This window comes from Theobroma cacao, chromosome 9 (genome assembly GCF_053813885.1).
Source record: "Theobroma cacao isolate CCN51 chromosome 9, ASM5381388v1, whole genome shotgun sequence".
Classification (NCBI taxonomy): domain Eukaryota; kingdom Viridiplantae; phylum Streptophyta; class Magnoliopsida; order Malvales; family Malvaceae; genus Theobroma; species Theobroma cacao.
Genome location: NC_142647.1, coordinates 8,287,434 through 8,309,626, shown reverse-complemented (window position 1 = coordinate 8,309,626; position 22,193 = coordinate 8,287,434). Strand labels below are relative to the sequence as shown.

General features: G+C 33.3%; 2 protein-coding genes across 3 annotated transcripts; one reads left to right on the top strand and one right to left on the bottom strand.

Moving 5' to 3' along the window:
• Positions 1-1,386: 1,386 nt before the first annotated feature.
• LOC18588917 (D111/G-patch domain-containing protein) lies at positions 1,387-10,599 on the bottom strand. 2 transcript variants are annotated; one of them, XM_007013645.3, is made up of 8 exons: positions 10,310-10,599; positions 9,852-9,985; positions 7,975-8,938; positions 7,376-7,467; positions 4,098-4,172; positions 2,822-2,883; positions 2,680-2,749; positions 1,387-2,491 (listed from the first exon to the last, which is right to left on the bottom strand). In XM_007013645.3, the coding sequence occupies exons 1-8, from the start codon at positions 10,476-10,478 to the stop codon at positions 1,757-1,759; spliced, it is 2,301 nt and encodes a 766-aa protein (XP_007013707.3). In that variant the 5' UTR covers positions 10,479-10,599; the 3' UTR covers positions 1,387-1,756. The 2 variants fall into 2 exon arrangements, with proteins under 2 accessions (XP_007013707.3, XP_007013704.3); XM_007013642.3 differs by having other exon boundaries at positions 7,975-8,935; positions 10,310-10,598.
• A 7,460-nt stretch (positions 10,600-18,059) lies between these two features.
• Positions 18,060-18,745, top strand: LOC18588916 (uncharacterized). The gene has a single exon (XM_007013641.3). The coding sequence runs from the start codon at positions 18,156-18,158 to the stop codon at positions 18,498-18,500; it is 345 nt and encodes a 114-aa protein (XP_007013703.3). The 5' UTR covers positions 18,060-18,155; the 3' UTR covers positions 18,501-18,745.
• The last annotated feature ends 3,448 nt before the right edge of the window (positions 18,746-22,193 follow it).

The following is a 22,193-nucleotide window of genomic DNA, read 5'->3' as shown; positions in this document are numbered from 1 at the left end:
AAAATTATATAATAGTAATTTTTAAAATCAATAAAAGGTAAAATTATCTTTTCAATATTATCACATCATCAAATTAACAGAAACAATAACGATTGATTAACAGCTAAATCTACGTGTCCGACGAAAAATATTTTTTTAGAACGAAATGTTCATTTTGAAAATTAATGAACTCATCTAAAATTTTAATTAAAAGTTAGAGAGTCTAAGTATTGTACCCTATATATATACATAATGCAATTTCTTGTTATAGTTAAACAAATTTGATGTGTGTGCCCCACGAACCAAAATTGCAATGCGGTGATTGAGTACCAAAAAAAGATGATGATGATGTACAATAATCACATGGCTTGGAGGTTGGAACCAAGATTCCCACTTGTAGAGTTAAGTGAGCTGTTAATGTACATAGACTTGTCTTATGCTAAATCTTTTAGCTTAAAATAATATTCTGATTAAATGTCCCAAAGAATGAAAGGTATACCATACGGGCCATGATGCAGAGACCTCACCACGAAGCAATAAGAAAGGGCGAGCATGTAGCTGTGTGGTCCGCGTGAAACCCCCCGTGCAGACACGCAACCGGTCATTAGATGAAAGACAAAACCAAAGTTAAATCTGGAAGAATTAAACAAGCAAAAACGTGGACAAATGTAACTTGTTTGGTGTAATTCGTGATAAAGGTTATACATAGAAAAAGACAAAAGAAAGATGGCACATGTAATCTTAATTTAAACCGATATTTATAGGGTTATACAATTAAACACGAATAAATTATTTAACAAATTCACAAACACTTTTTACGTATGTTAATCATATTTCTTCACTTGCTTTTATTATTTTTTTAAATATGATATCTCAATCCACATTAATCTGTAAAATATTATCTATTTTAATCTATCGAGTTTCATGATTTTAGCTTACAAAAAATATTTCATAAATTGAAGATGATGTGAATATTTAAATATACAATTATACTCTAATATACAGCTAATTTAAGATTCACGATTCTTTTTTAAAACAGTGACACATAACATCACGAAGAGACAAAATTTTATATGCCGAATTCGACCCAACGTTTTATTAACTTGAACCCACCTTGCTTTGACATTGGATTTTACTTTTAGTATCTGATCCTAACTCGAAAAATATATATGTAACTTGATTCCGGCTTGTCTCATTTTCGAAAATTATTTTTGTTATTTTTTTTAATTTTGACAAAAATTTTATTTTTAAATGTAAATTACATTTTAATTACTTTTAAATATATGATAGTATTAACTTAATTTCTGGATAATAAAGCCATGAAATAGAACGGCTCATGCTCCAGGACCTCACGAGAGCGGAGCTCCATGTAGTAATCACCCACAATAAAAGGCTTAAAGAAGGAAGTTTACGTGATTGGATGGGGCAGTGTTTTTCACATTTCCTGATCGAACTGTGTCTTGTCACATGGGGAAGCACTCAAAACAAGACTTCTTTACAGCTCCCACCAGTCACAACCACGCCAAAAATAAGGCTTGAAGGGCTCCAAACACATACAGGCATTCATTTAATGCCTTTTGCAACTTTAATTTGTGGCTTCTATCAATACATCCTGGATATTCAGTGTCACCACCCTATAAACTAATTGAAATGGAAGGGCCTGACAGCCCCAACTAATGAAAACAGGTCCTAAACCAGGGAAATGATAAAGGAACTGACCGAATAACTGTTAGTATTCAAATGCTAGCCTCTTGTACATTCATTTAAGGCATGACATCTAATGTTTAGCACCCAATCCTCGCGATTTTGGGAGCCTAGCAGCAACTAAAGGATTCACCATGCCTTGTGAATCCTTACCCAAGCCCATTCCTTCAACAAAACCCATCTTGGCCATCATCTTGGATCCAAAACCTTTGGTATGCTTTTCAAAAGCTCCAAAACCTTTATGCTGACCCCTGGCTGAGTTACCAAATCCTTTGGTACGCCTTTCAGAAGCTCCACTGGATATATTTTGAACCATGTCTGAGTCACTACTTGCGCTGGGGAAATCAACACCCAACCCAAGTGACTTAGGCCGCTGTATGACTTCAATAGGCCGTGCCATTCCTTGACCATCTTTTCCCAAACCTCCACCATCGACAAATCCCATTTTAGCCATCATTTTGGATCCAAAACCCTTGGTGTGTACCTCAAATGCACCAAACTGTGCTGAGCTGACTATACCCTTATGTTCACAAGTTTCTGCTGTACCCTCAGGATCCATCGTTCTGACCTCAACAGTTTCTGATGACATGTGGCCACTTGATACAAATGACACAGGTTGATTTGCGTATGAACCCTTTTTCCCACTTCGTTCTTTCTCAATCAATTCACCAATGTAACTTGAATTGGCTTTCTTTAAGCCACTCCCTTTACCAACCTTCTCTGCTTTTGTTCTACCTGCAGCCACAGACTTTCTATTAAAGCCTTCATTAACAGCAAAGTCTGCATCCTCATTGCCAGCTCCAATTAGCTGAAATCCAGGAAAAAAAAAAAACATGGTTATAAGTTTGCTCAGTTGCCATTAAGAGACTGTCCAATTACATACTGTAACTTGAGACGGGCAATATAACATCAAATTAACAATTGGATAAAATATAAATGCACAATCCTCTGTATGCAGTGTATAATCATAAGAATGTAGCTAACAACAATTAGAACCTTTTCCAGGCGAAGTTTGTTGGTGGAAGATGGCAAGGATGTGTATTGTGTGCGTGTCACTGTCACGAACCTGTAAAAGGAAAGGGCATCAAGTTTAAGCATTAATTCCATTTCTAAATCATGCAGCAGACATACTAATTACCTTTTCTTGCCAGAACCTTGGCAGCCGCTGGACAAGCGATAAATTGCAGCTAATCTTTGTACCTACAGAGACATGAAGCACATCAAATATACTCCAATATCGGCAAAGGAGTCATCAGCTTGGTAAAACTGAAGATAAAAGCCTCACTTTTATGTTGATTTAACTCAGACCTCCACATTCAATTTCAAAACAGGATTCCTTAATTGGTTTCTGTTCCATTCAATGCAAGAGTTAATTTGGGTAACTAATATTTTCATCCTACAATTCATCTTCTTTGACACCGCTGATGACATTTGCTTTGCTAGGCCATAGATTTGGTTTAACAGAGTAACTTTTCAAACTGAACATTAATGAATTAATATTTTCAGCTAAGTTGATATAAAGAGTTGCAGAAAATTATTCTAAAAGCTCAAATGTACTTCATGAAAAAGAATGAGAACATCAAATAAAAAACCATTATGATGACTAAACAAGGCTGCCAATACCACAAGACATAAAGGAAATCACCAATTGGAAGCATTGAAGCATCACAACAAGCATTTGTAAACCATGAAATTAACAAACTCTTTCAAACTATGACCTGAGAATAAAAGCAAAGTTACTGCTGTCAATGTAAATGAAACTACAAAAACAAATAGAAGTATGCCTAAACACTATTAGATGAAGCAATGCCTCAGGTTTCCTGAGCATTAGCAACATTGTGTTGGGGAAAATGTTTAAGAAGACAAAAAAGTTGCCTCATGGCCGGTGGGTTACAAGCTATTGTGCACTATCCACCTGGCACCTGAAGGCTTACTTGGATAACGCACAAGAACTAAATAAGGCAATTCATTTTTCACTTCCTAATGACTATACCAAGGTGATGGGATAACACATTATGTTTCAAAACACTGATTAACTTTAAAAGCATGTCTCCTAGTAATAGAAGCTTCTCGTTCTTATTCTAACTGGAGTCTACTTTTATCAAATAAGTTCATAGATAATCCTCGTAGATAATCTGCTCTCCAGTACATACTAACATAATTCTCCAAGTCATAGCCTTATTTAAAACCAAATAAACCTTATCCTTCATTTGATACTAATGAAACAAGCCATTCAATTGCACTAAGATAAAATTGTCATATAATGATTGCATCTCATCATCTCATGGCAGAAGATGATCCACGCCTGTAAGATAAGCCGATAAGGTAAAAATGATGCAGAACAAACAAGAGGGGGAGGGGGCTGAATATGAAAATAAATTTCAAACTGCTAAAGTTAAACCATAGATTCATACCTGGGAACAATCTCGATGATGCATGGGTTGAAAAGCAAACATATCAACCCCATCCAAAACAATCTGCTCTAATTTCTACAATTCATCAAACCATGGAGCAGTTAAAGTCCTGAACCAGCCATGATAATACAATATTGATCTAATAATTACTTCAAAAGTTTCCTTCGTCTCAGAGCATTGCCGTATAGTGAATAAAAGAGATAGAATTGTTTGTTTCATCTTCAATAATCCAATCCTATAATTTCCCAGAACTTTGAATTTAATACACTTATATAAATACATTATCACACTTTATTTTCCTATTATTCTATTAGCCTTTTTTACATTGAAAAATGAATTATATAAGATAGTTTCCATGGAATATTCATTCAAGCTAAAGAGTGAAAGTCAAAATTTAAGCTTTCCCCAAAATCTCCACTTATACTTTAATATCATGTACTCATTCTTATTTCCTTGTCCACTAGTATTGTTTACGGAAGTTGTATAACTAATTAAGTTTACACATTGATCTCATAACAAATTCTTTACAAGGTTTTATTTTTATTTTTTTATGTAAGGCAATAATAACACTTATTTAATCCTGTGGAAATATCACAGGATTTCTGCTGCTAGTAAAAGTAATATCACAGGATTTGTGCTGCTACTTAAAAAACAAAGTTATACGAGTAAATAATGATGGACAAGCTTAAATCATATAAATGTACTGGTCATTCACCATTCATTTAGCATTTACTGTGCCTTATCCACTTGTGACAGAATAATTTTGAATCTTGCATCAAGATTACTAACCAAAATAACAAGAACAACCAGTCCTTTTCCCACTATGACACGTCAGCTACATAGATCAGATTTTGCCATTGTATTCTATTTCAGACCATATCTTGAGTAAGATCATTAAGAGCAAGGACTTTTTGTGCTAATTAAACGATTTCAGAATTTGTTTCTGACGCAGGTACATCTAGGATTCTATTTTATTTAATATTTTTGTTGGCATAGGATTTTATTTTCTTTAGTTTGAGATTTATTTTTCTATCCTTATTAGAATTTTAGTACTTTAAGTCTTTATTTAGGATTAGAATTACTATTTGATTAGGATTTATCTTACCTAGCATAAATAGGTGGTCCTAGATAGAGAATTATTATTATTTCATCTTTGTTATTCTGAATTTTTATTCAAGAGGTTTCTTTAAAACCCAATTATCTTTTATTGTTCCAAACACAATCAACCCCATTCAAGCCTAATTGTTGAGTTCTAATTGTCCTAAACCTTCTGGCTACATCAGTTTCTCTACTTAAAAACTGTAGCATTGTACTTCTCTAATCCTCCAAAGAGTGCAAAAGCTTATATGCTAAATTCCAATGAGAAGAAAATATCTGCATGTAAGTGGACTTGCACAATTATTCACTGACCTCTGATGCAATATCTCAACCTACTCTATCTTCACTTAATCAAATTAATAGATTGTTTTCTATCACCTTTATGTCAATTTGCTTTGTATTTATTGGGACCACCTCTGCTAATATAAACTATGAAAAGAAATGAAAAGAAAAAAAATAATTCAGTTCAATCCGGTAAGGTTCTCAAATAGGAGAAAAGCCTATGGAGCACACTATTTCGTCTAGTTGTTCCTGAACATAAAACTTTGTTCCTTGTCTTATACAAAGAGAAAAATGAAAGACTTAAATAGCATCCTTTTTTCATTAATTCTTCACAAGTATAGCTGTTCTAAATCTATTTCAAATATTTTCTGACCCAAAGGAAATCTTTAGGTGCCAGCATGAGGTGGGACAAGGTAGTTCAATTATAACTAGTAATAATGTCTAGAGATATCTAAAATCAGGGATTTTAATGAGGTTGCATCCGCGTTTTCAGTCACATAATGTTTATCATAGTTGCGGGTGTTGCATACACATTACCTTTGCTTGCAACTGTTGCAGTCGCAAATTTTCTTTTTGTTGCACCCCTTTCTCCAAAATTCTATAATCATAGCCCGACAACTCTTTTCCATAATATTTGAATTATTTATTGCACTTTCACTCCTTAAAAAATCATAATAACATCATAAAATTAAATATTATAATTATCTTTATATATTAAAACCAAGTATATAATATTGTTAATTAAAGGTCAAAAAAAAAAAAAAAAAAACTTCACGCTCAGAAATTTCTACTCTCCTCCCAAACCAATCCTTCCCTCTAAAGTCAAATTTTCACACAACCGATAATAAGCACACTGTCCTACAAAAAATTCTCTTTCTCCCTCCCACCAAATTATTTGCTTCAAAACTCACTCTTGGCCAGAGCCCTCCACCTTTCTTTTCTTCAATCTCGTTTTTGTATTTTCTTATGGGAACAAGATCCTAGCATCACATGGTCTGACTACCTCCTCTTCTCTCCCGCAAATGGAGATCCTAACTCAATCAACCTTGCCAACAGCCATCTGACATCCTCGAACAGTGGTCAAAGTGGCAGATTGCTTAGCTTCTTTCTCAAACGAGTATCATAGCAGGGTAGCAACCCATCTATCCTCAATTTGTAGATGCAAGTTTCCACCCCACAAAAATCAAGATAGGCTGCCATAATACTGCCAGTACACTCTCATGTGTTTATATAACAATTCTTCTATAGAAAAAATTTCAAAGAGAGATTGTTGAGAAAATTTTGCTTCTTCCCTCGAAAATTGATCTGTTTTCTTTTGTTTAAAGCTCAAATTGATTGTTTATGGTAATTTGTTCAATAATTTTAGATCTAAGGTTATTTCTTTGTGGGTATTAGGCTGTTTTCTAAGAAAATTTTCTTTAGAAACTGAAACAGGGGAAAAGGGGGAAACCCATGATAGGGATGGGAAAGCGGCCACTGTTAGTCTGCTATGGCGCGAGGGACCACTAAACCATTTTATTATGGCCATTACATGCCACTAAGAATGTGATTCAAATTAACAGATGAATAGCGGCCAAAAGCAGATGCAGAAGCTGCCACTACTGCAAAATAGCGGTCGCTACACCATGACAGGGCCACTATTTAAAACCCTGTCTAAAAGATACAAACAAAAGATTTCAAACTTAAATAACAGTTATAGAAACTCAAAATGTGGAAGAAGGAGAAGAAGAACATTAATGACATAGCAAAACCCTATGACTATGAGAGTGTGCTATAAAAAAAAAAAAGAAGAAAAAAGATAACTATGCTATGAGAAAACAAATCGCATCAATAATCATCACACATGCAATAAAAGGCACAAGCGGGTTGTTAAATCTCTTAAAAGTTTTTCGTTTTACCGAATTTATTTGCTCAAGATCAACTCCCCGGCGAAGCATTCTTTCACGACGCTTCACAGCAATCATTTCCTTACGATATTTCTTCTTTTCACCTGAATGGTAAAGCATGTTATAAGGATATACAACACGATTTGCATTCAGGATATCAATGTACCAGAAAGAACATGATAGCAAAATCAAGTTTTTTTAAAAAGGGCTGCAACCAATCTACTGCATTTGAATTAATAGTAACACTCCCCTTTTTCAAAATGAAAAAGTTGAAAATAATATATACTTGTTACCATTTAAAAACTAAATGCCCTCATATTGGAAAATTTCAGATGTTGGCATACCAAGGCCAAATCAAAAGGAGAAATACTGCTAATATAAGTTGAGAAAGGTTAACAAAGGAATTTATGGCAGTGAACCTGTAATATATTTTTATTAATACAATTCTCTGTTTTCCTAGTTTTCCTTCCAATAAATTTTCCACAATTCCAGACAAAACCTAAGAATTTCTGGACAAAAATGGAAAAGAAGCACCTAAAGAAGATGCTTTTACCGTCACACTGAAGACTAAATGCATATGGATTGAGATAACCTATGTAAACAAACATTACCTGGAAATCTTCTGGAATTTTTACTCTTTTGTTCCTGCAAAGGCCAAGACTGAGGAAATCTGGCAACATGCTTCTTTTTCGCAGATACAGTTCTTGGGTCCTTCACTAGCATAAGATCATCCAAAGCTGATGACAAAACATCATTAGCAACCCCAGAGTATTTCTTTCTTGACTGATACTTCTGCATGCCATATTCCCTAGACGCATCTTGGAGTGCAATCCCACCCAGCTTCTCTAAAGTCTCACTAATAGAACTGCTAGAAGAACTATCATCATTCGATTCATCCAAAGCCTGACCTACCAACCACTTGGTATCTAAAACACTATCACCCCCACCAATTCCTTCTATGTAATCTTCTGCAACCTCTTCATCAATATCTGAGTCATCATCAGACAAAATTTCAGAGGCATCACTCCCATACACTCCGTCTTGCTCCCCCTGATCGGTTGTCTCAGAGCTTTCATCATCTAGTGATTCTCCATCATAGTCCTCATCAGTTTCTCCATCAGACATATCTTGAGTATACAACTTCATGCCTCCAATTGACAAAAACCCTGAGTTTTTCGAGTTTTTCTTTGAGGATGATGCATCAGCAAACAATTCCTCAGTCACCTCTGCATCCACCTTGCTATTATTACCATGATCAGCAACCAATTCCTTCTCAGAGGACGATAAATCAGAACATGCGCCCTCTTGTTGTTCTATTTGCTTTGTAGATGACTCAATTCCACTGGGGTTTGCCTCAGATTCATCACCAAAACCCAATCCTCTATGAGAGCTATCACCTAGCACACAATCTGAATCGTATTCATAAGTATATTTTACATGGTGGGGCTTTGGAGGTGTGGTTTGATCCATGTAAGCAACAATTTGGGTCTCCTTTGAATCAAACAAAACAACAGTGTGTGACTCATCCATTTTTTTATCTCCATTGCACTCATGAACACCTGATTCTGGATCCTGCTAGAAATCCAAATAAAAAACTATCATCACAATCTAGTCAGTATAGTTAACTACGAGTTTTGGGCTAAATATCCTAGATAAAGCATTGATGCAAGTCATTTCTCAGAGCTAGAGAGGGATCCTCTTAAGGATGAAACTAACTAGGCAAAGTAGGAAGACTTTATCATTTACCTTCATTATACCAGGGGCAGGAAGGAGAAAAATGACTTTCAAATATCAGGATTAATCATCCCTCAAAACTCTCAAATACATTAACACACACAAAAAAAAAGAAAAAGAAAAACACAACTCTTAAAGAGAAGCAAAAGGGGAATAAAAGAGACCTTCGTGACAAAATAAAAAAAAAAAGAAAAGGGTCATCATGCTACTGAGCGAAACATCTTCACTAATTCAGGGCTAATATTACACTAAGTTTTCCTACTCACGTCCTTAAAAATGAGGGTATTATTTGCAGACCATTTGGAGCTACTTCCTGTAAAAAAAATGCACAAGGAAATATTGCTCTACAACAAATTATTTCAGTTCAAATAACGTATAGAACAAAAATAAAAAGTTTGTGACAACCAATATCTAACCTCTTACAGAACCTCCAAGTTTCATCAAATAGCAGAAACTAGAAACTAAGTAAAAATGCCAGTTTGATAGTGATAAAATTAGGATCAATTTCAACAACCACAAAAACTAGAATTGGGAAAACCACACATGAAAACAAACATTAAACCAATACCAACGAAGAGCTTCAATACGAAAACCTTAATTTAAATTGAATCAGTCTTTAACGCAATCAAATGTCACTAGTTCCCTCTTCACTCTATTTTTTCCCTGTGCTTACCACAGAGGGGAACAAAAACTCAACTTTATGAAAATACAAATTACATAAAGCAACCAACTCTTGGTATGCAAAGGAACATACTTGAAGATTGAGAGAAGGGTACTCATATCTTATAGCACTCCCACCAGACTTCCTTGATGATCCGTTTTTAGAAGCAGAAGCCTTTGCCCTATCAGAATTCGACCCCAAATTTGAATTCTCATTTCTATTCCTTCCTGCAATTCAACACCCCGAAAAGATTTTTCACTATTCCAACCCTACATCCACCTTCAAAGAAATTAACTTATTAACTAGAAAAGACAACCCACTTGATCTTACGATTCCTTCCTCCAACACAATACGGAAAGCAACCTTTTTGATTATTCCAACACCAACTAAGTTTCATTATAACTTAATAAAACATATAATCAACCCATTTGATTTCTTAAGTGCTTTAACAAATTCTAGATGAAGACAAAAAACAAGCTTCGTTTGTTTTCCCATTTTCATTTCTCAGCAACAAAACAGGCAGTTAAATAGGAAAAATAAGAGAAGGGGACCTCGAGAATCCAACTGCCAATCAGATAAAAGACCACCCTCCACAAAGAGAGAGTTCCTGATTCGAGACGATGAAGATTTGGGGTCCGTTCTTGATCTTCCTTTGCTACTCTTAGTTCTATTATGGCTGTTGTTGTTGTTATTTGATCTTCTCTTATTACCTCCTCCCATGGCTGCCGTTAAGCCTATCAATCAAATCAACCTTGGTGTTTTTTTTATCGAACATTCAAAGTAGAGGATGATTGAAGAGATCTTTACCTTCCCTTTGCTATTCTTTCTACTTAGTGTTCTGGGATCAATCTGGGCCGTTGATGGAGTTTTGCTTTTACGGGGTGTACCTGTTTAGGTGGGTCCGTCGTGATGACGTGCTTGGTACATAATGGAATCTGGTAAACGTTTCTTACTTGCAGGTAACAAGGTCGCACTCGTACGTAATTTCATGTACTGACGCGTGTGAAGCTGCAAATGCGGATCGGTCGTGTCACGCGGGTGAACCGAATATCCTCGTTCGGATCGGTCTGATTCCTTTGTTTTTCCCAATTTGGTAACCGACGGAGCTCCGACATGATGCAGTTTCAGTTAGGGGTGTACAAATACAAATCGAATCAAATTGAACTGAATTTGATTTTTTTGGTTTGATTAGTTCGATTCATCAAATAATTTGGTTAAAATAATTCAGTTATTAGTGTTAATTCCATTCAATTTCGATTAAAAATTTTCTTAATTGAATTACTTGAACTTGAATAAAAATATAATAAAATTTTCACATGAAAAATAAATCATAAATTATTTATTATTGTTTTTTTTATATTTTTAATTATTATTATTTGCATGAGTATCCATCGATTTATCTTAATTTTTTATCATCATTTTTAATGTTTTTGAAATATTGATTTATAAAAAAAAACAACATAAATAAACATACAAAAACACAAATAAAGAAATTTCTTAAGTTTAGGTTATGAAAATCGAAAAAACTAACCAAATTAATTTAGTTACTATTAATTCAGTTATTTGTAAAATTCGATTTAATTTCGATTATTTTTAAATATAAATTCGATTATTTCAATTATTAGATATTCAAAATCAAGTTAACCAAAATAATCATCTGCTCTGCTATAGTTGAAGTGCAGTTGGAGTTTTCAACTATAATACTTGTACTATATTTTTTTCTTTAAATATAAAACCTATAACTATATTAAAAGGATGCCTAAGAGGGTTTCAAAATTGTGACAAGTTTAGATTTTGGTGTTGCTTAATGTAGAGCTTTACTTATCTGACACATAGCTGATTTTTTTGCTATGGGTTTAAGATCATGGTTGATCTTCTGGACTATTCCTTCATCTTTTTGCTCCTTTTGCTTACTCCCACAGGTGATTGATTTTTTAGCTCTAGCCTTCAGATTTGATGGGCACCGGTTGATGTTTTTCATTTTTCTTTCATCTTTTTACTCTTTTTGCTTGCTCCTCTTTCAATTAAATTGATTACATTTTTGGGTTTCGGTTTCGTTGGCTATATATGGCAGCTGTTTTTCACTCTACTTGGGTTCCTTTTTTGGGGCTCGGCTATCAATCGCAGCAGGTGTTTTTGGCTCTACTTGACTTTTTATTTTTGAGCTTGGCTCTTAGCAAATGATAAATATCGGATGGCTTTTAACTACGCATTTGTCAGTTGTGCTTTGATGACGTGTTCAACTATTTGATTTTGTTGTATAGTGCCATACTGGATACGTGGTGAGGTTTGTTGAATTTTTTTAGAGATTTCAAGTCTCTTTTGCTCTTTTGAAATTTTTTATTTTGCTTTGCCTGGGGTCCTTTTGGGATTTGCAAAGAATAATTCATGCATTTTAGTATTTTTGCTCTGTTTAATCCATTCGAAAACCTTCCTATCTACTATTTTCCCTTTACTTTCTTGTCTTGTGTTGTGATTACTGTTTTCCTTTTTGTTTCTGTTGTCCATGTTGTGGTTAAGGTTTGGTTTTGGTTTGTTGTGCTTTGTTGATTCTTGTATATTTCATTTCTTTTGTTTGATTTGCTTAATGTGTTTGTCATCTCCACATGTTTTGGTCTTTTGTTTGTTGTTTGGTTTTGTTTTGTAGTACCATACTGCATCTGTGTTAAGGTTTGTTGAAATTTTTTAGTGATTGCAAACCAGAATGCCTTCTCCTTTTTGTATAAAGGCGGTAATCTTACACAGTCCCTGTTAAATATGCACAACTCTATTACCAATTTTTGAATCAACTTTTGTACATGACACTATCAAAATAATCTTACCAACTACAAAACAGTAAGCTTTTTCCTTTTTATATCAAGGCACCAACCTTTCCTCGACAATATAATCATCACAATTGTTTAAACATCGAATGTTCACATAATAACTACACTTACACTACATGAATTTTTTGTAAGAAAATGTTTTATATAGCCCAAATATTCACCGCAGTTTATATTATAATACAATTAACATTACATATTTACATGTCTATTATACCAACTGCTTTAAACTAAATTAAAAAACAATTAGCAATCCTAAGCGCAACGCACGGGCCTCAAATTGTGACACGTTCAAGCTTTGGTTTTGCTCCACGTCAAGCTTTAATCATCTGTCACATGGCTGATTTTTGTGCTGTGGGTTTGAGATATATGAGGCATGGGCTATTCCTTCATCTTTTTGCTCACTTTGCTTCCTCCCACACGTGGCTGATATTTTGGGCTTTAGCCTTCAAATTTGATGGACCACGATTGATGTTTTTCATTTTTCCTTCATCTTTTTGCTTCCTATTCTTTTAGTTCAATTGATTACACTTTTAGGTTTCAACTTCATCGGCAATGTATGGCAACTGTTTTTGGCTCTGCTTGGATTCCTATTTTGGGGGCTCGACTTTTAACAGATGATGAATGCCGAACGGCTTCTTGCTACACCGTCTGTTAGCGGTGCTTTGGTGACATGTTCAACTATTTGATTTTGTTGTGTAGTGCCATACTGGATATATGTTGGGGTTTGTTGAAATTTTTTAGAGATTTCAAGTCTCTTTTGGTCTTTTGAAATTTTTTATTCTACTTTGCCTAAGGTTCTTTTGGGATTCTCAAAAAATAATTCATGCACTTTGGTATTCTTGCTCTGTTTAATCTATTCAAGAACCTTCCTGCCTACTATTTTCCTTTTACTTTCTTGTCTATTTTCTTTTTTGCTCCTGTTGCCGGTGTTATGGTAATGATTTGCTGGTTCCTGTATGTTTCATTCCTTTTGTTTTGATTTACTTAGCGTTTTTGGCTTCTCTACATGTTTTGTTCTATAGTGTCATACTGGATTTGTGTTGGGGTTTGTTCGAATTTTTTAGCAACTGCAAAGCAAAATGCCTTCTCCTTTTTGTACGAAGGCAGTAGTTTTGCACAATTTCTGTTAAATATACACAACTCTATTGCAAGCTTTTGAATCAACTATTGTACATGACACTATCAAGATAGTCTTGCCAACTACAAAAAAGCAAGCTTTCTCCTTTTTATGTCAAGGCATCAGCCTTTCTTCAACAATATAATAATCACTTTGTTTAAACATCCAATGCTCGCATAATGGCTACGCTTATACTTTATATAGCCTAAATATTCATCAACAATTTATATACTAATACAATTAACATTACATATACACCAACTGCTCTAAACTGAATTAAAAAAAAACAATTAACAATCCTGAGCGTAATGCGCGAGCATGACATTAGTTATTTATTATAAGAGTAGTTTGTTTAAAGTGATGTAGTAGAGGTAGAGACTTGAATTAATATATTTTATTTTATAAGGTTATAATTGGGTCATTATATATTTTGAGCATTCCAACATAATTAATTAAAAGGATCACAATTTTGATATTATATGAAATAATATGTTCAGTTAAACCTATGAATTGTTAATATAACAAGAACTAACACAACATGAGACAGTCACCTTTAATTTAGTGAACGGATTACCACTTCACCAGAGTCAAGCCTTAGATTTGGGATCCAAAATTTTTATTTTTTTAAAAATAAATAAAAATAATATATTTAGATCAAAATAACACATTAAAATGAAATTCTTATAATATGATCTAATAAAATTAAAACATGACCTCTAAGAAAATTCCTGACATTCACAATCAAACTACTGTTTATTACAATTTTATAACATAAGAAAAAAATAATTGGACCAGGTTCATTCAGCTCAGCCCACAACATGGAAATTCTATGTGGCCCAGAAAGGTATTCAATTGGGCTTCTTTTAAGTCAGTTCAAATTTCAACATGCACTTTCCTCTTGGTATAAGGGCTGGGTAGCGTGGATTTTTGTCTGTTTGAAATGGTATCCACACTCCGGGTGTGCAAACAGTTCATTTGATGAAATGGGTTTTAAAAATTTTAAAATTGAAAAAATCGAACGCCTTCTCTAGAAAATTTAAAATTGAACCAAAGTAATTATAATAATCGAAAATTAAACTCTGAATATTTCAGTTAGTTCGATTCAATTGTGATTTTTTTCACAAGATCTCATATTGAGATTTTCTTTATTTTTTTAATTGTTGAGATTTTATTTTGTTTATTTTTTTAATTGAATAATCTCAAGGCTGACTTATCTTCTTTAAGGGCATGTTTGGTTGGAAGAATAGAATAGTTATTCCTCTCTTATTTTCATTCTTAAAATAAAATTATATTTGGTTCAATGAAATAACTATTATTCAGAATAATCATTTCAAGGGAAGCCTGAATAACCATTATTAAGATCCCCTTGATAATAGCTTTTTCAAATTGTTGAAAATAAGAAACGAAATTGATTAGACAAATATACTCTTTTACAATTTAAAAAATTACCTCATAAAAAATACTAAACCTATTTTTTTCTCTCTCTTCCTCACTTCTTCTCTCTCTAAAGCACAAAAGACACAAAATTTTTTACTTCATTTTCAAAAAAAGGGAAATGAAAATCTTTAAATATTATTTAATATATTAATATTATTTCACTATAATAAATATTATAAAGCATATTACTTAATATTATTATTTGAATATAATAAATATAATAAATGTAATAAATAATATTATTTAGTATTATTTAAATTTAAAGAAGAATATATTTTATCTTTTAATATTAAATATTATTTAATTATAATAAAAGGTTTAATTATCTTCTCATACAAAATATTATTAAATTAAAAAAAATATGTTTGTATTTTGGTTAAAATATTATTTAATTATAGTAAAAGTTATTTTGATTTTATTGCTCAAAATATTTTTATCTTTTAACAAAATAAATTCTTTAATTTTAATAAATAGTATTTATTTCTCATCATAGTTTTTTTGTTTTTTAATTAAAAAATCTTTAAATTTTAATAAAGGGTATTTTTATCATTTACCCATTATTCCTTAACCATTCTGAAAATTATTCTTACCAACCAAATAATGAAATAAATAATAATAGCAATTTCTATCCTATTTCATTTCCCTTGAACCAATTTACATAATAACTATTCTTCCTCTATTCTATTCCCTTTGAATGACTATTCTATTTCTATTCTATTCTTTCCAGTGAACCAAGCATGCTAAGTGTTACTCATTTCGGTTAATTCAATTGAAAAAATTTTAAACAAAAAATGGAATCGATTAAATCGTTCTAACCAAATTTAATTAACTAAAATAATTGAATACCGAACTAACGGAATAAAAAAAAAACAAACTCCAATTCAGTTCAATTTAAATTTGCACACCTCTAATTCCACACATAACATGCCTTGCAAAGAGCAGTTAGTCAAATTTAGATTCTTTTTATCAATAAGGAAATATACTTATAGATAATTAACCACATGGTATCTACAAAAACAATGCAAACTTGAATTAATGATTGCTACTCCTTCTAATTAAGAAGATTGTCCTTTCTTTTCTCATTAAACATTCTCAAAATCATCTTATATCCCTTCTTTTTTATTAAACCATAATTTATAAGTTAATAAATTGAATGTCATTTAAATCCCAAGAAATGGGAAATTCTTTTGTTTTTTGTGGGATACAAACTACAAAGTCAGGAAAGTTGATAGATATAATCTAGGCTAAAGCTCTCTCTCTCTCTCTCTCACACACACACACACATATATATATATAGCTTCTCTTAATTTCTAAAATCATCAAGCATTCTCTTGCTGGTGAAGTAGGTATGAAATATTGTAAGCATGCAGCAAATGCACACAGGAGATAAATATATATACTTGCCAGTTGCCATGCATATGGAACTTGTGCAGATTTTCTCTTGATTATTCACCATATCTTTCAGCTTGATTTTGAAGATACCAACATTTCCATTTATCTCCATGACAAGTAACCTCATACTTATCTGTTCAAGTAAGTTGACCATGTCTCTCAAGCCCAAACCAAAAATACACCAATAAGAATGTATTATCTGCAGTGCTACTCCTTCAAGGAGGTTCAGCAGATGAATCTGGCTGATATAATTAAACTTGGCAATGTTTCACCTTTTACTCCATTATTGTTCTAGAATTAATTAAAGTCCAGTACTACAGCTTAACTACTTATTTCTGGTCAGGTTTTTGCAGAATAATAGTATGCCCTTTGAATATGTCAATATGTCATAATTAAAATAAATCTTACTTATAGAAGCATCAATATCATATAGGTCGCCTCTATATCTTGTTTAGCTGTCATTATAATTTAGCCAGCTTAGTTAGGTATGAGTTATGATGAAGTTATCCTAATAGGAGATATATATATATATATCTTTATAGCTTCATAGTTGAAGAAAGAATATTTCAATTTTTCATCCCATAAACTCTTGAAAATGAATTCAAACACAAAATCTATGTTGAAATTTATAAATTCTTATGTGGATATGTTATTTTTTAAAAAATTATACATGTAATTAAATATTATTGGACTATGGCTCTCCAATACCATAAATATCCATCCCTCTCCTCTTACAATTTGAACCCAAAATTTTCAAATCGAAAATTTGAATATTGACATCACAAACATGTGCAAAACTTCTTACAATATATATGATCATACCGACAAATATATGATCAAAAAATTGTTTGATGTTATATTTATAACTCATTAACCATCCAATGGCCTTATATTAGTGAACACATAAAATGGTTAGATCTTAATTTCATAACAGCTTAGGTTTGGAGCACTATTAAACACTAGCATAACCTGAAGACAGTTGGTTTACCCGCATCAATAGATGAATATACACATGTTTACACCAAGACCTAGCTAGAAATGATGCCTAGGAAGCAGTCCAATTAATTCATGCCAAAACTAATGTCCCCATTCCGACGACCTAACATTAATCTTTCAAAGCTCTCTTGGTTTATCCCCTAAAAATCTTATCAATATCCTAGGACTAACCGAAAAGTAATTAACAAGAGCTATATATATATACTGAACAATGGAAATAGCGTATAGAATCATGCCAAACACTTGAGTTACTAAATTTTAGTCCATAAAGTAAGCCTGCATTTTGAGGCAACCTAAGAAGTTTCTTGTCGGTAAATTCCCCAATTCTGCAATTTTCTCTCCTAAATTTTTGCTTGTCTTTCCTCGCAACACAAATTAATGAGGCCAAAAGACTAACATGGAAATATGCAAAGTCTATGGACCGACCCTCAAGACACGGCTCCCACAACACTGATGGCCCACGCCATTGCCGCATATACCTCTCGCCAACAAATTAGGCCTTTGTCTTTTCGCCCTATATAACCACCATAACCACTTTCTATAAATGCCACCGTTGTTCCATGACATTGAAAGGTTACGCACATTGCCAGAAGCAAAAGGAGTTGTGGTTGTGCTAGCTAATTAAGGAACATGGCCACAGGAGCTGCTGATGGACTTTTCCGGTCGCTCTACGAAGGGTGTATCGCCGGCTGCGACATCGGCATCGAGCGCCGGCCGTACCACCGGAACTGCAGCTGTGCCCTCCACGACAAGTCACGTGGGAATTGTCCCCATGCATTCCCTAAATGCAAGAACGTGTCTTATCCAATAAGGAGAGCATGGAGTGAGGGATGCTTGGCCATGGCAGCAGCTTCTTGTCATTCTTCTCCATCTTCTTCACCGGCTTTTTCCGGGGTTCACGGGGCTGGGAAGCATCGATTGGTATCATATAAAGAAGAAGAGGAGGAAGATAAACTGGCACCGGCTACGGTGTGAAAAAATGAATATGAAAGGGAAATGAATAAATTTTGGCCTTTTCTGATGTTCTGGTTTTAGAATAAGTACAGATCATAGGGTGAGGCAAGGCAATTTTTGTTACTTGTTGATTGGAATTTGATTAACTGGCCTTGCAAATCCATCATGGCCTAATCAAATTTGGCTGCTCTGTACTGTACTTGGAGGTGAAAAGTTTGTTCATATATAATATCCTTTCATCTGTGTATATTAGAGTATACACTAAACAGATTGTCAATCATCTTGCCATGGTTTTTTCAATCTTCTTCTCATTTACACTAAACAGATTTGATTCATGGATGAGATTTGCAGAATTCCAGGTCGAAACCTGCAATACTGATAACATGTTAAGCGATCAACCATCTCAAAAGTTGAATTTCTTTATTTAAAATGTTTTTCCTTTTAGTTGATAAAAACCCAAAGCCAAGAAACGTGGAACCTGATTCCGAGTGGGCAGTATTTCTATAACACGTTTTTGGCTTTCGAGTTATGCAAGTTGATCACGGAATTGCATAAAAAAGCAAGAGGGCGTATATCTCTTAGGGAAACTTCCTGAAGTATCTAAACTCTGCTTACTGAAACTGTACGTCTCCAAATTTTAATTACCATTCGTCTTCTTTCTGCTGTTTTCTATAAGGTATCTCTCAACAACATTTACTAGAATGTGATGTGAAGATCAGATCAAGATTAGTATGACAAAGAATTAAAAACAGATAAATGGAAATATAAAAAATTAAAGGGGTCTTGGGAATGTAACTTAATCTGTCTTTTGGGGTTTAGGCTCATCCAAGTTTATAATCTTGCTGGTCATATATGGTCGGCTGATTAGTTCGATGCATCCCTTGCCTTGACTACTTAACTCTGTGTGCATTATGTTTTAAATTGAAGATAAGTTAAAAGGGTACTAAAATAAATCTTAGTGGGGTTCCTCAATTTACCTTTATCCAATTAAATAATGGAAAAACCGACCGAAATGCATATAAAAGATGCCCTTTCGTTTCACGGTTTGAAGAAACGTCAAAGATGAAAATGGAGGTGAAGCTGGCTATGCAAAGTGGGGGCACATGGCTGAGTGAGTGAGTGGTTCAATACGGCATTAGAGACAAAGAGGCAGATGACCCACTTTCAAAAGTTTCTCTATTTGGTTGCATTGTGATAGATCATAGGCAGCATGTGCAGCATAAATGCAGAGCACACGTTGGGCCTTGGTCCAAATACAAAGTACACTGTTCTTCCTTTTCCCATTTTCGGCTAGAATTCAGAGTTCGTCTTGGTCAAGAGCAAAGTCACTATTCCATTGACCAAAAAAGAAAAGTCACATTTTTTGGGGTTCCAAGAAAATGAAATTTAATAATTAGTTTTTCAAAAGTATTTTATGTTAATTTCGAAATTTTGTTTTTAAGCAATTTTATAAATCAAGCAAAAAGATAGTATTGTAACAATATATTTTGGTATTTCCTTGATTGGTTGATTGACAAGTTAAACTGATCAACTGATGACTTAACCTCATTTTAATATAAATGCTCATTTCAAGATTCAATTTATTATTTTGTTCACAATTAAAAATAATCTTTTGAATTTAACTATCTAAAGAAAATTGATAACAAAGTTACCATATATATTTAATCATACTAACCATTGTTATTCGAAAGTAATTCTTAATAGATATATATATATATATATATATATATATATATCCCTTAATTCAATTAATGGTAATTTGCTAATTTTCATCATCATTTTTTAAATGGATAAAATCAAATATCTTAATTTGAATGAATTGATGGATTGTATCATGAAATAAAAATTAAATAAAAAAGTAGATTTTAAAGTGAACATTTAACCTATTTCTAAAGGAAAAAAAGTTGAGAATATTAAAAAATAGCAAGAATACAAAAAGTTGAGCGACCCAAAGTATGTAAGTAAAAGATATATAATAATATATGCTACTAAAAAAATTAAAATTTAACATTTTATATCCATATTAATATATTTATTTATTTATTTTTAAAATTGTAAAAGTTTTTCTTGAAATGTCCTTGGGTTATGAAAAGTTGAGACTAATTGGCTGCAACCTTAGAGAAAAGAGGTTGAGAAGGTGGGAGTTAGGAGCTGGGAATCGACTTAGACGTGCTCTGAACATCAATGCAAAAAATGGGTTCAGAAATGCAAAAAGCATTTGCTTAGCTGGGTTGGTAGCCGACCCATAAAAGTTGACTAAAAGTCTTACAATTCAACTAAACCCAGCATGTGCTTATGATGATTCTTCTCAAAACCCAGCTGTCAATGGGACTCCTTTCCCAACTAGCTGCCACGCTATAATTGATTGTTCAACTACAGCTCACTAGCTCCTTCCATGAAGATTAATGCAAAAAAATAAAAATATAAATAAAGGAAAAGTTCAACATTCCATCACGGCCCAGTTGGAGATCGAATTCGTGCACCAATTTGGTAAATTCCACTGAATTTGAGTATAGTCACAAAATATAATAGCTATTTTATATTGCTCTAACTTTTTATTTTTTTTAATTCATGTTCAACATATACTCAACTATTATGAATATATAAATATGACTCTTTAACTGTATGAAAAAACAGGAAAAAAAATTAAATTTATCGTGTTAGATACATATTCAATGTTGACACTCATCCCGAATTCAAGTAATATAGTATAATAATACCTTAACAAACTAGTAATAGATTATTGATTATTATCAGCTCTATATTGAGAAGAAAGGTATATATATATATATATACACGAAAAGAGATAGGGAAAAAAATAAAATGTTGAGAAGAACATATATATATATATCTCTTAGTGGTTGCAGTGCCCACAAGGTCAGAACAAATAGATCAAGACCCAATCATGTAATATACAGATTACCTATGCCAAGAATCTAAAAGAGGAAGGGAAAACATGAAAAGCTTCAGGTTTGGAACTTTCAATATGAGGCCCTGATACAGCCAGCCTAAGCATCTGACTCTCTTTATGCTTTTTGATTCAAAGAGCGATCCACTTGTTTCGAGGCAAAAACAGAAGGGCCCCAAGGAAGTTGCACTTGTTTGCCTGTTGCCATTTATATTTGCATGAAGATGAGACTCAATGCAGCATTTAACAACGAATGAACAATAGAAACTGCTAGAGGTCACCTCTGCCGGCATGGGAAGAAAGTCAAAGTTAAAAAACAGAACCAAAACCATAATTGGTTGAACATTAGGCCTCCTTGAAGTACATAAAGACTTAAAAATTGGATAGTTTGTTGCATACATAGAGAGAGTCGAATGTCTCACAAACAAAAAGAAGACCGTTAAATATTCATTTTCAGTTCATAACCGGCTAGTCATAGGGACGTCTTAACTCCAACGGAAATATCAATGAGAAAATTACCCCAGCTTCATGCAATATAAGTTCCAAAAACAAGTCCTTGCCAACTATTTTAACCAAGCCAAGCCAAGCTAAGCCAAGCCATTCGTTTCCCTGTTTCCAAGGAGACCCTCTCTCTGCTCCGCATTAAAGATCGAACACAACTGAAACCAGCTGCCAATAGTTCCCTTTAGTAAATTTCTCCCACTTTCCCTACCCTGTATATATAAACACTCTAGGAACTAAGAGAAGGGAGATTTCGAAGAGCGGAAGATAGAGAGGAGAGAATGGCCACTGGAGCAGCGGCTGAG

What these genes read in the sequence shown, in the direction of transcription:
- LOC18588917 (XM_007013645.3), bottom strand. Translation starts at nt 10,478, where the DNA reads ATGGGAGGAGGTAATAAGAGAAGATCAAATAACAACAACAACAGCCAT. An exon ending in TTGGCAGTTGGATTCTCGAG is followed by an intron (nt 9,986 to 10,309) that starts GTCCCCTTCTCT and finishes GTTGAATTGCAG; the next exon opens with GAAGGAATAGAAATGAGAAT. An exon ending in ACCCTTCTCTCAATCTTCAA is followed by an intron (nt 8,939 to 9,851) that starts GTATGTTCCTTT and finishes TTGGATTTCTAG; the next exon opens with CAGGATCCAGAATCAGGTGT.
- LOC18588916 (XM_007013641.3), top strand. Translation starts at nt 18,156, where the DNA reads ATGGCCACAGGAGCTGCTGATGGACTTTTCCGGTCGCTCTACGAAGGG.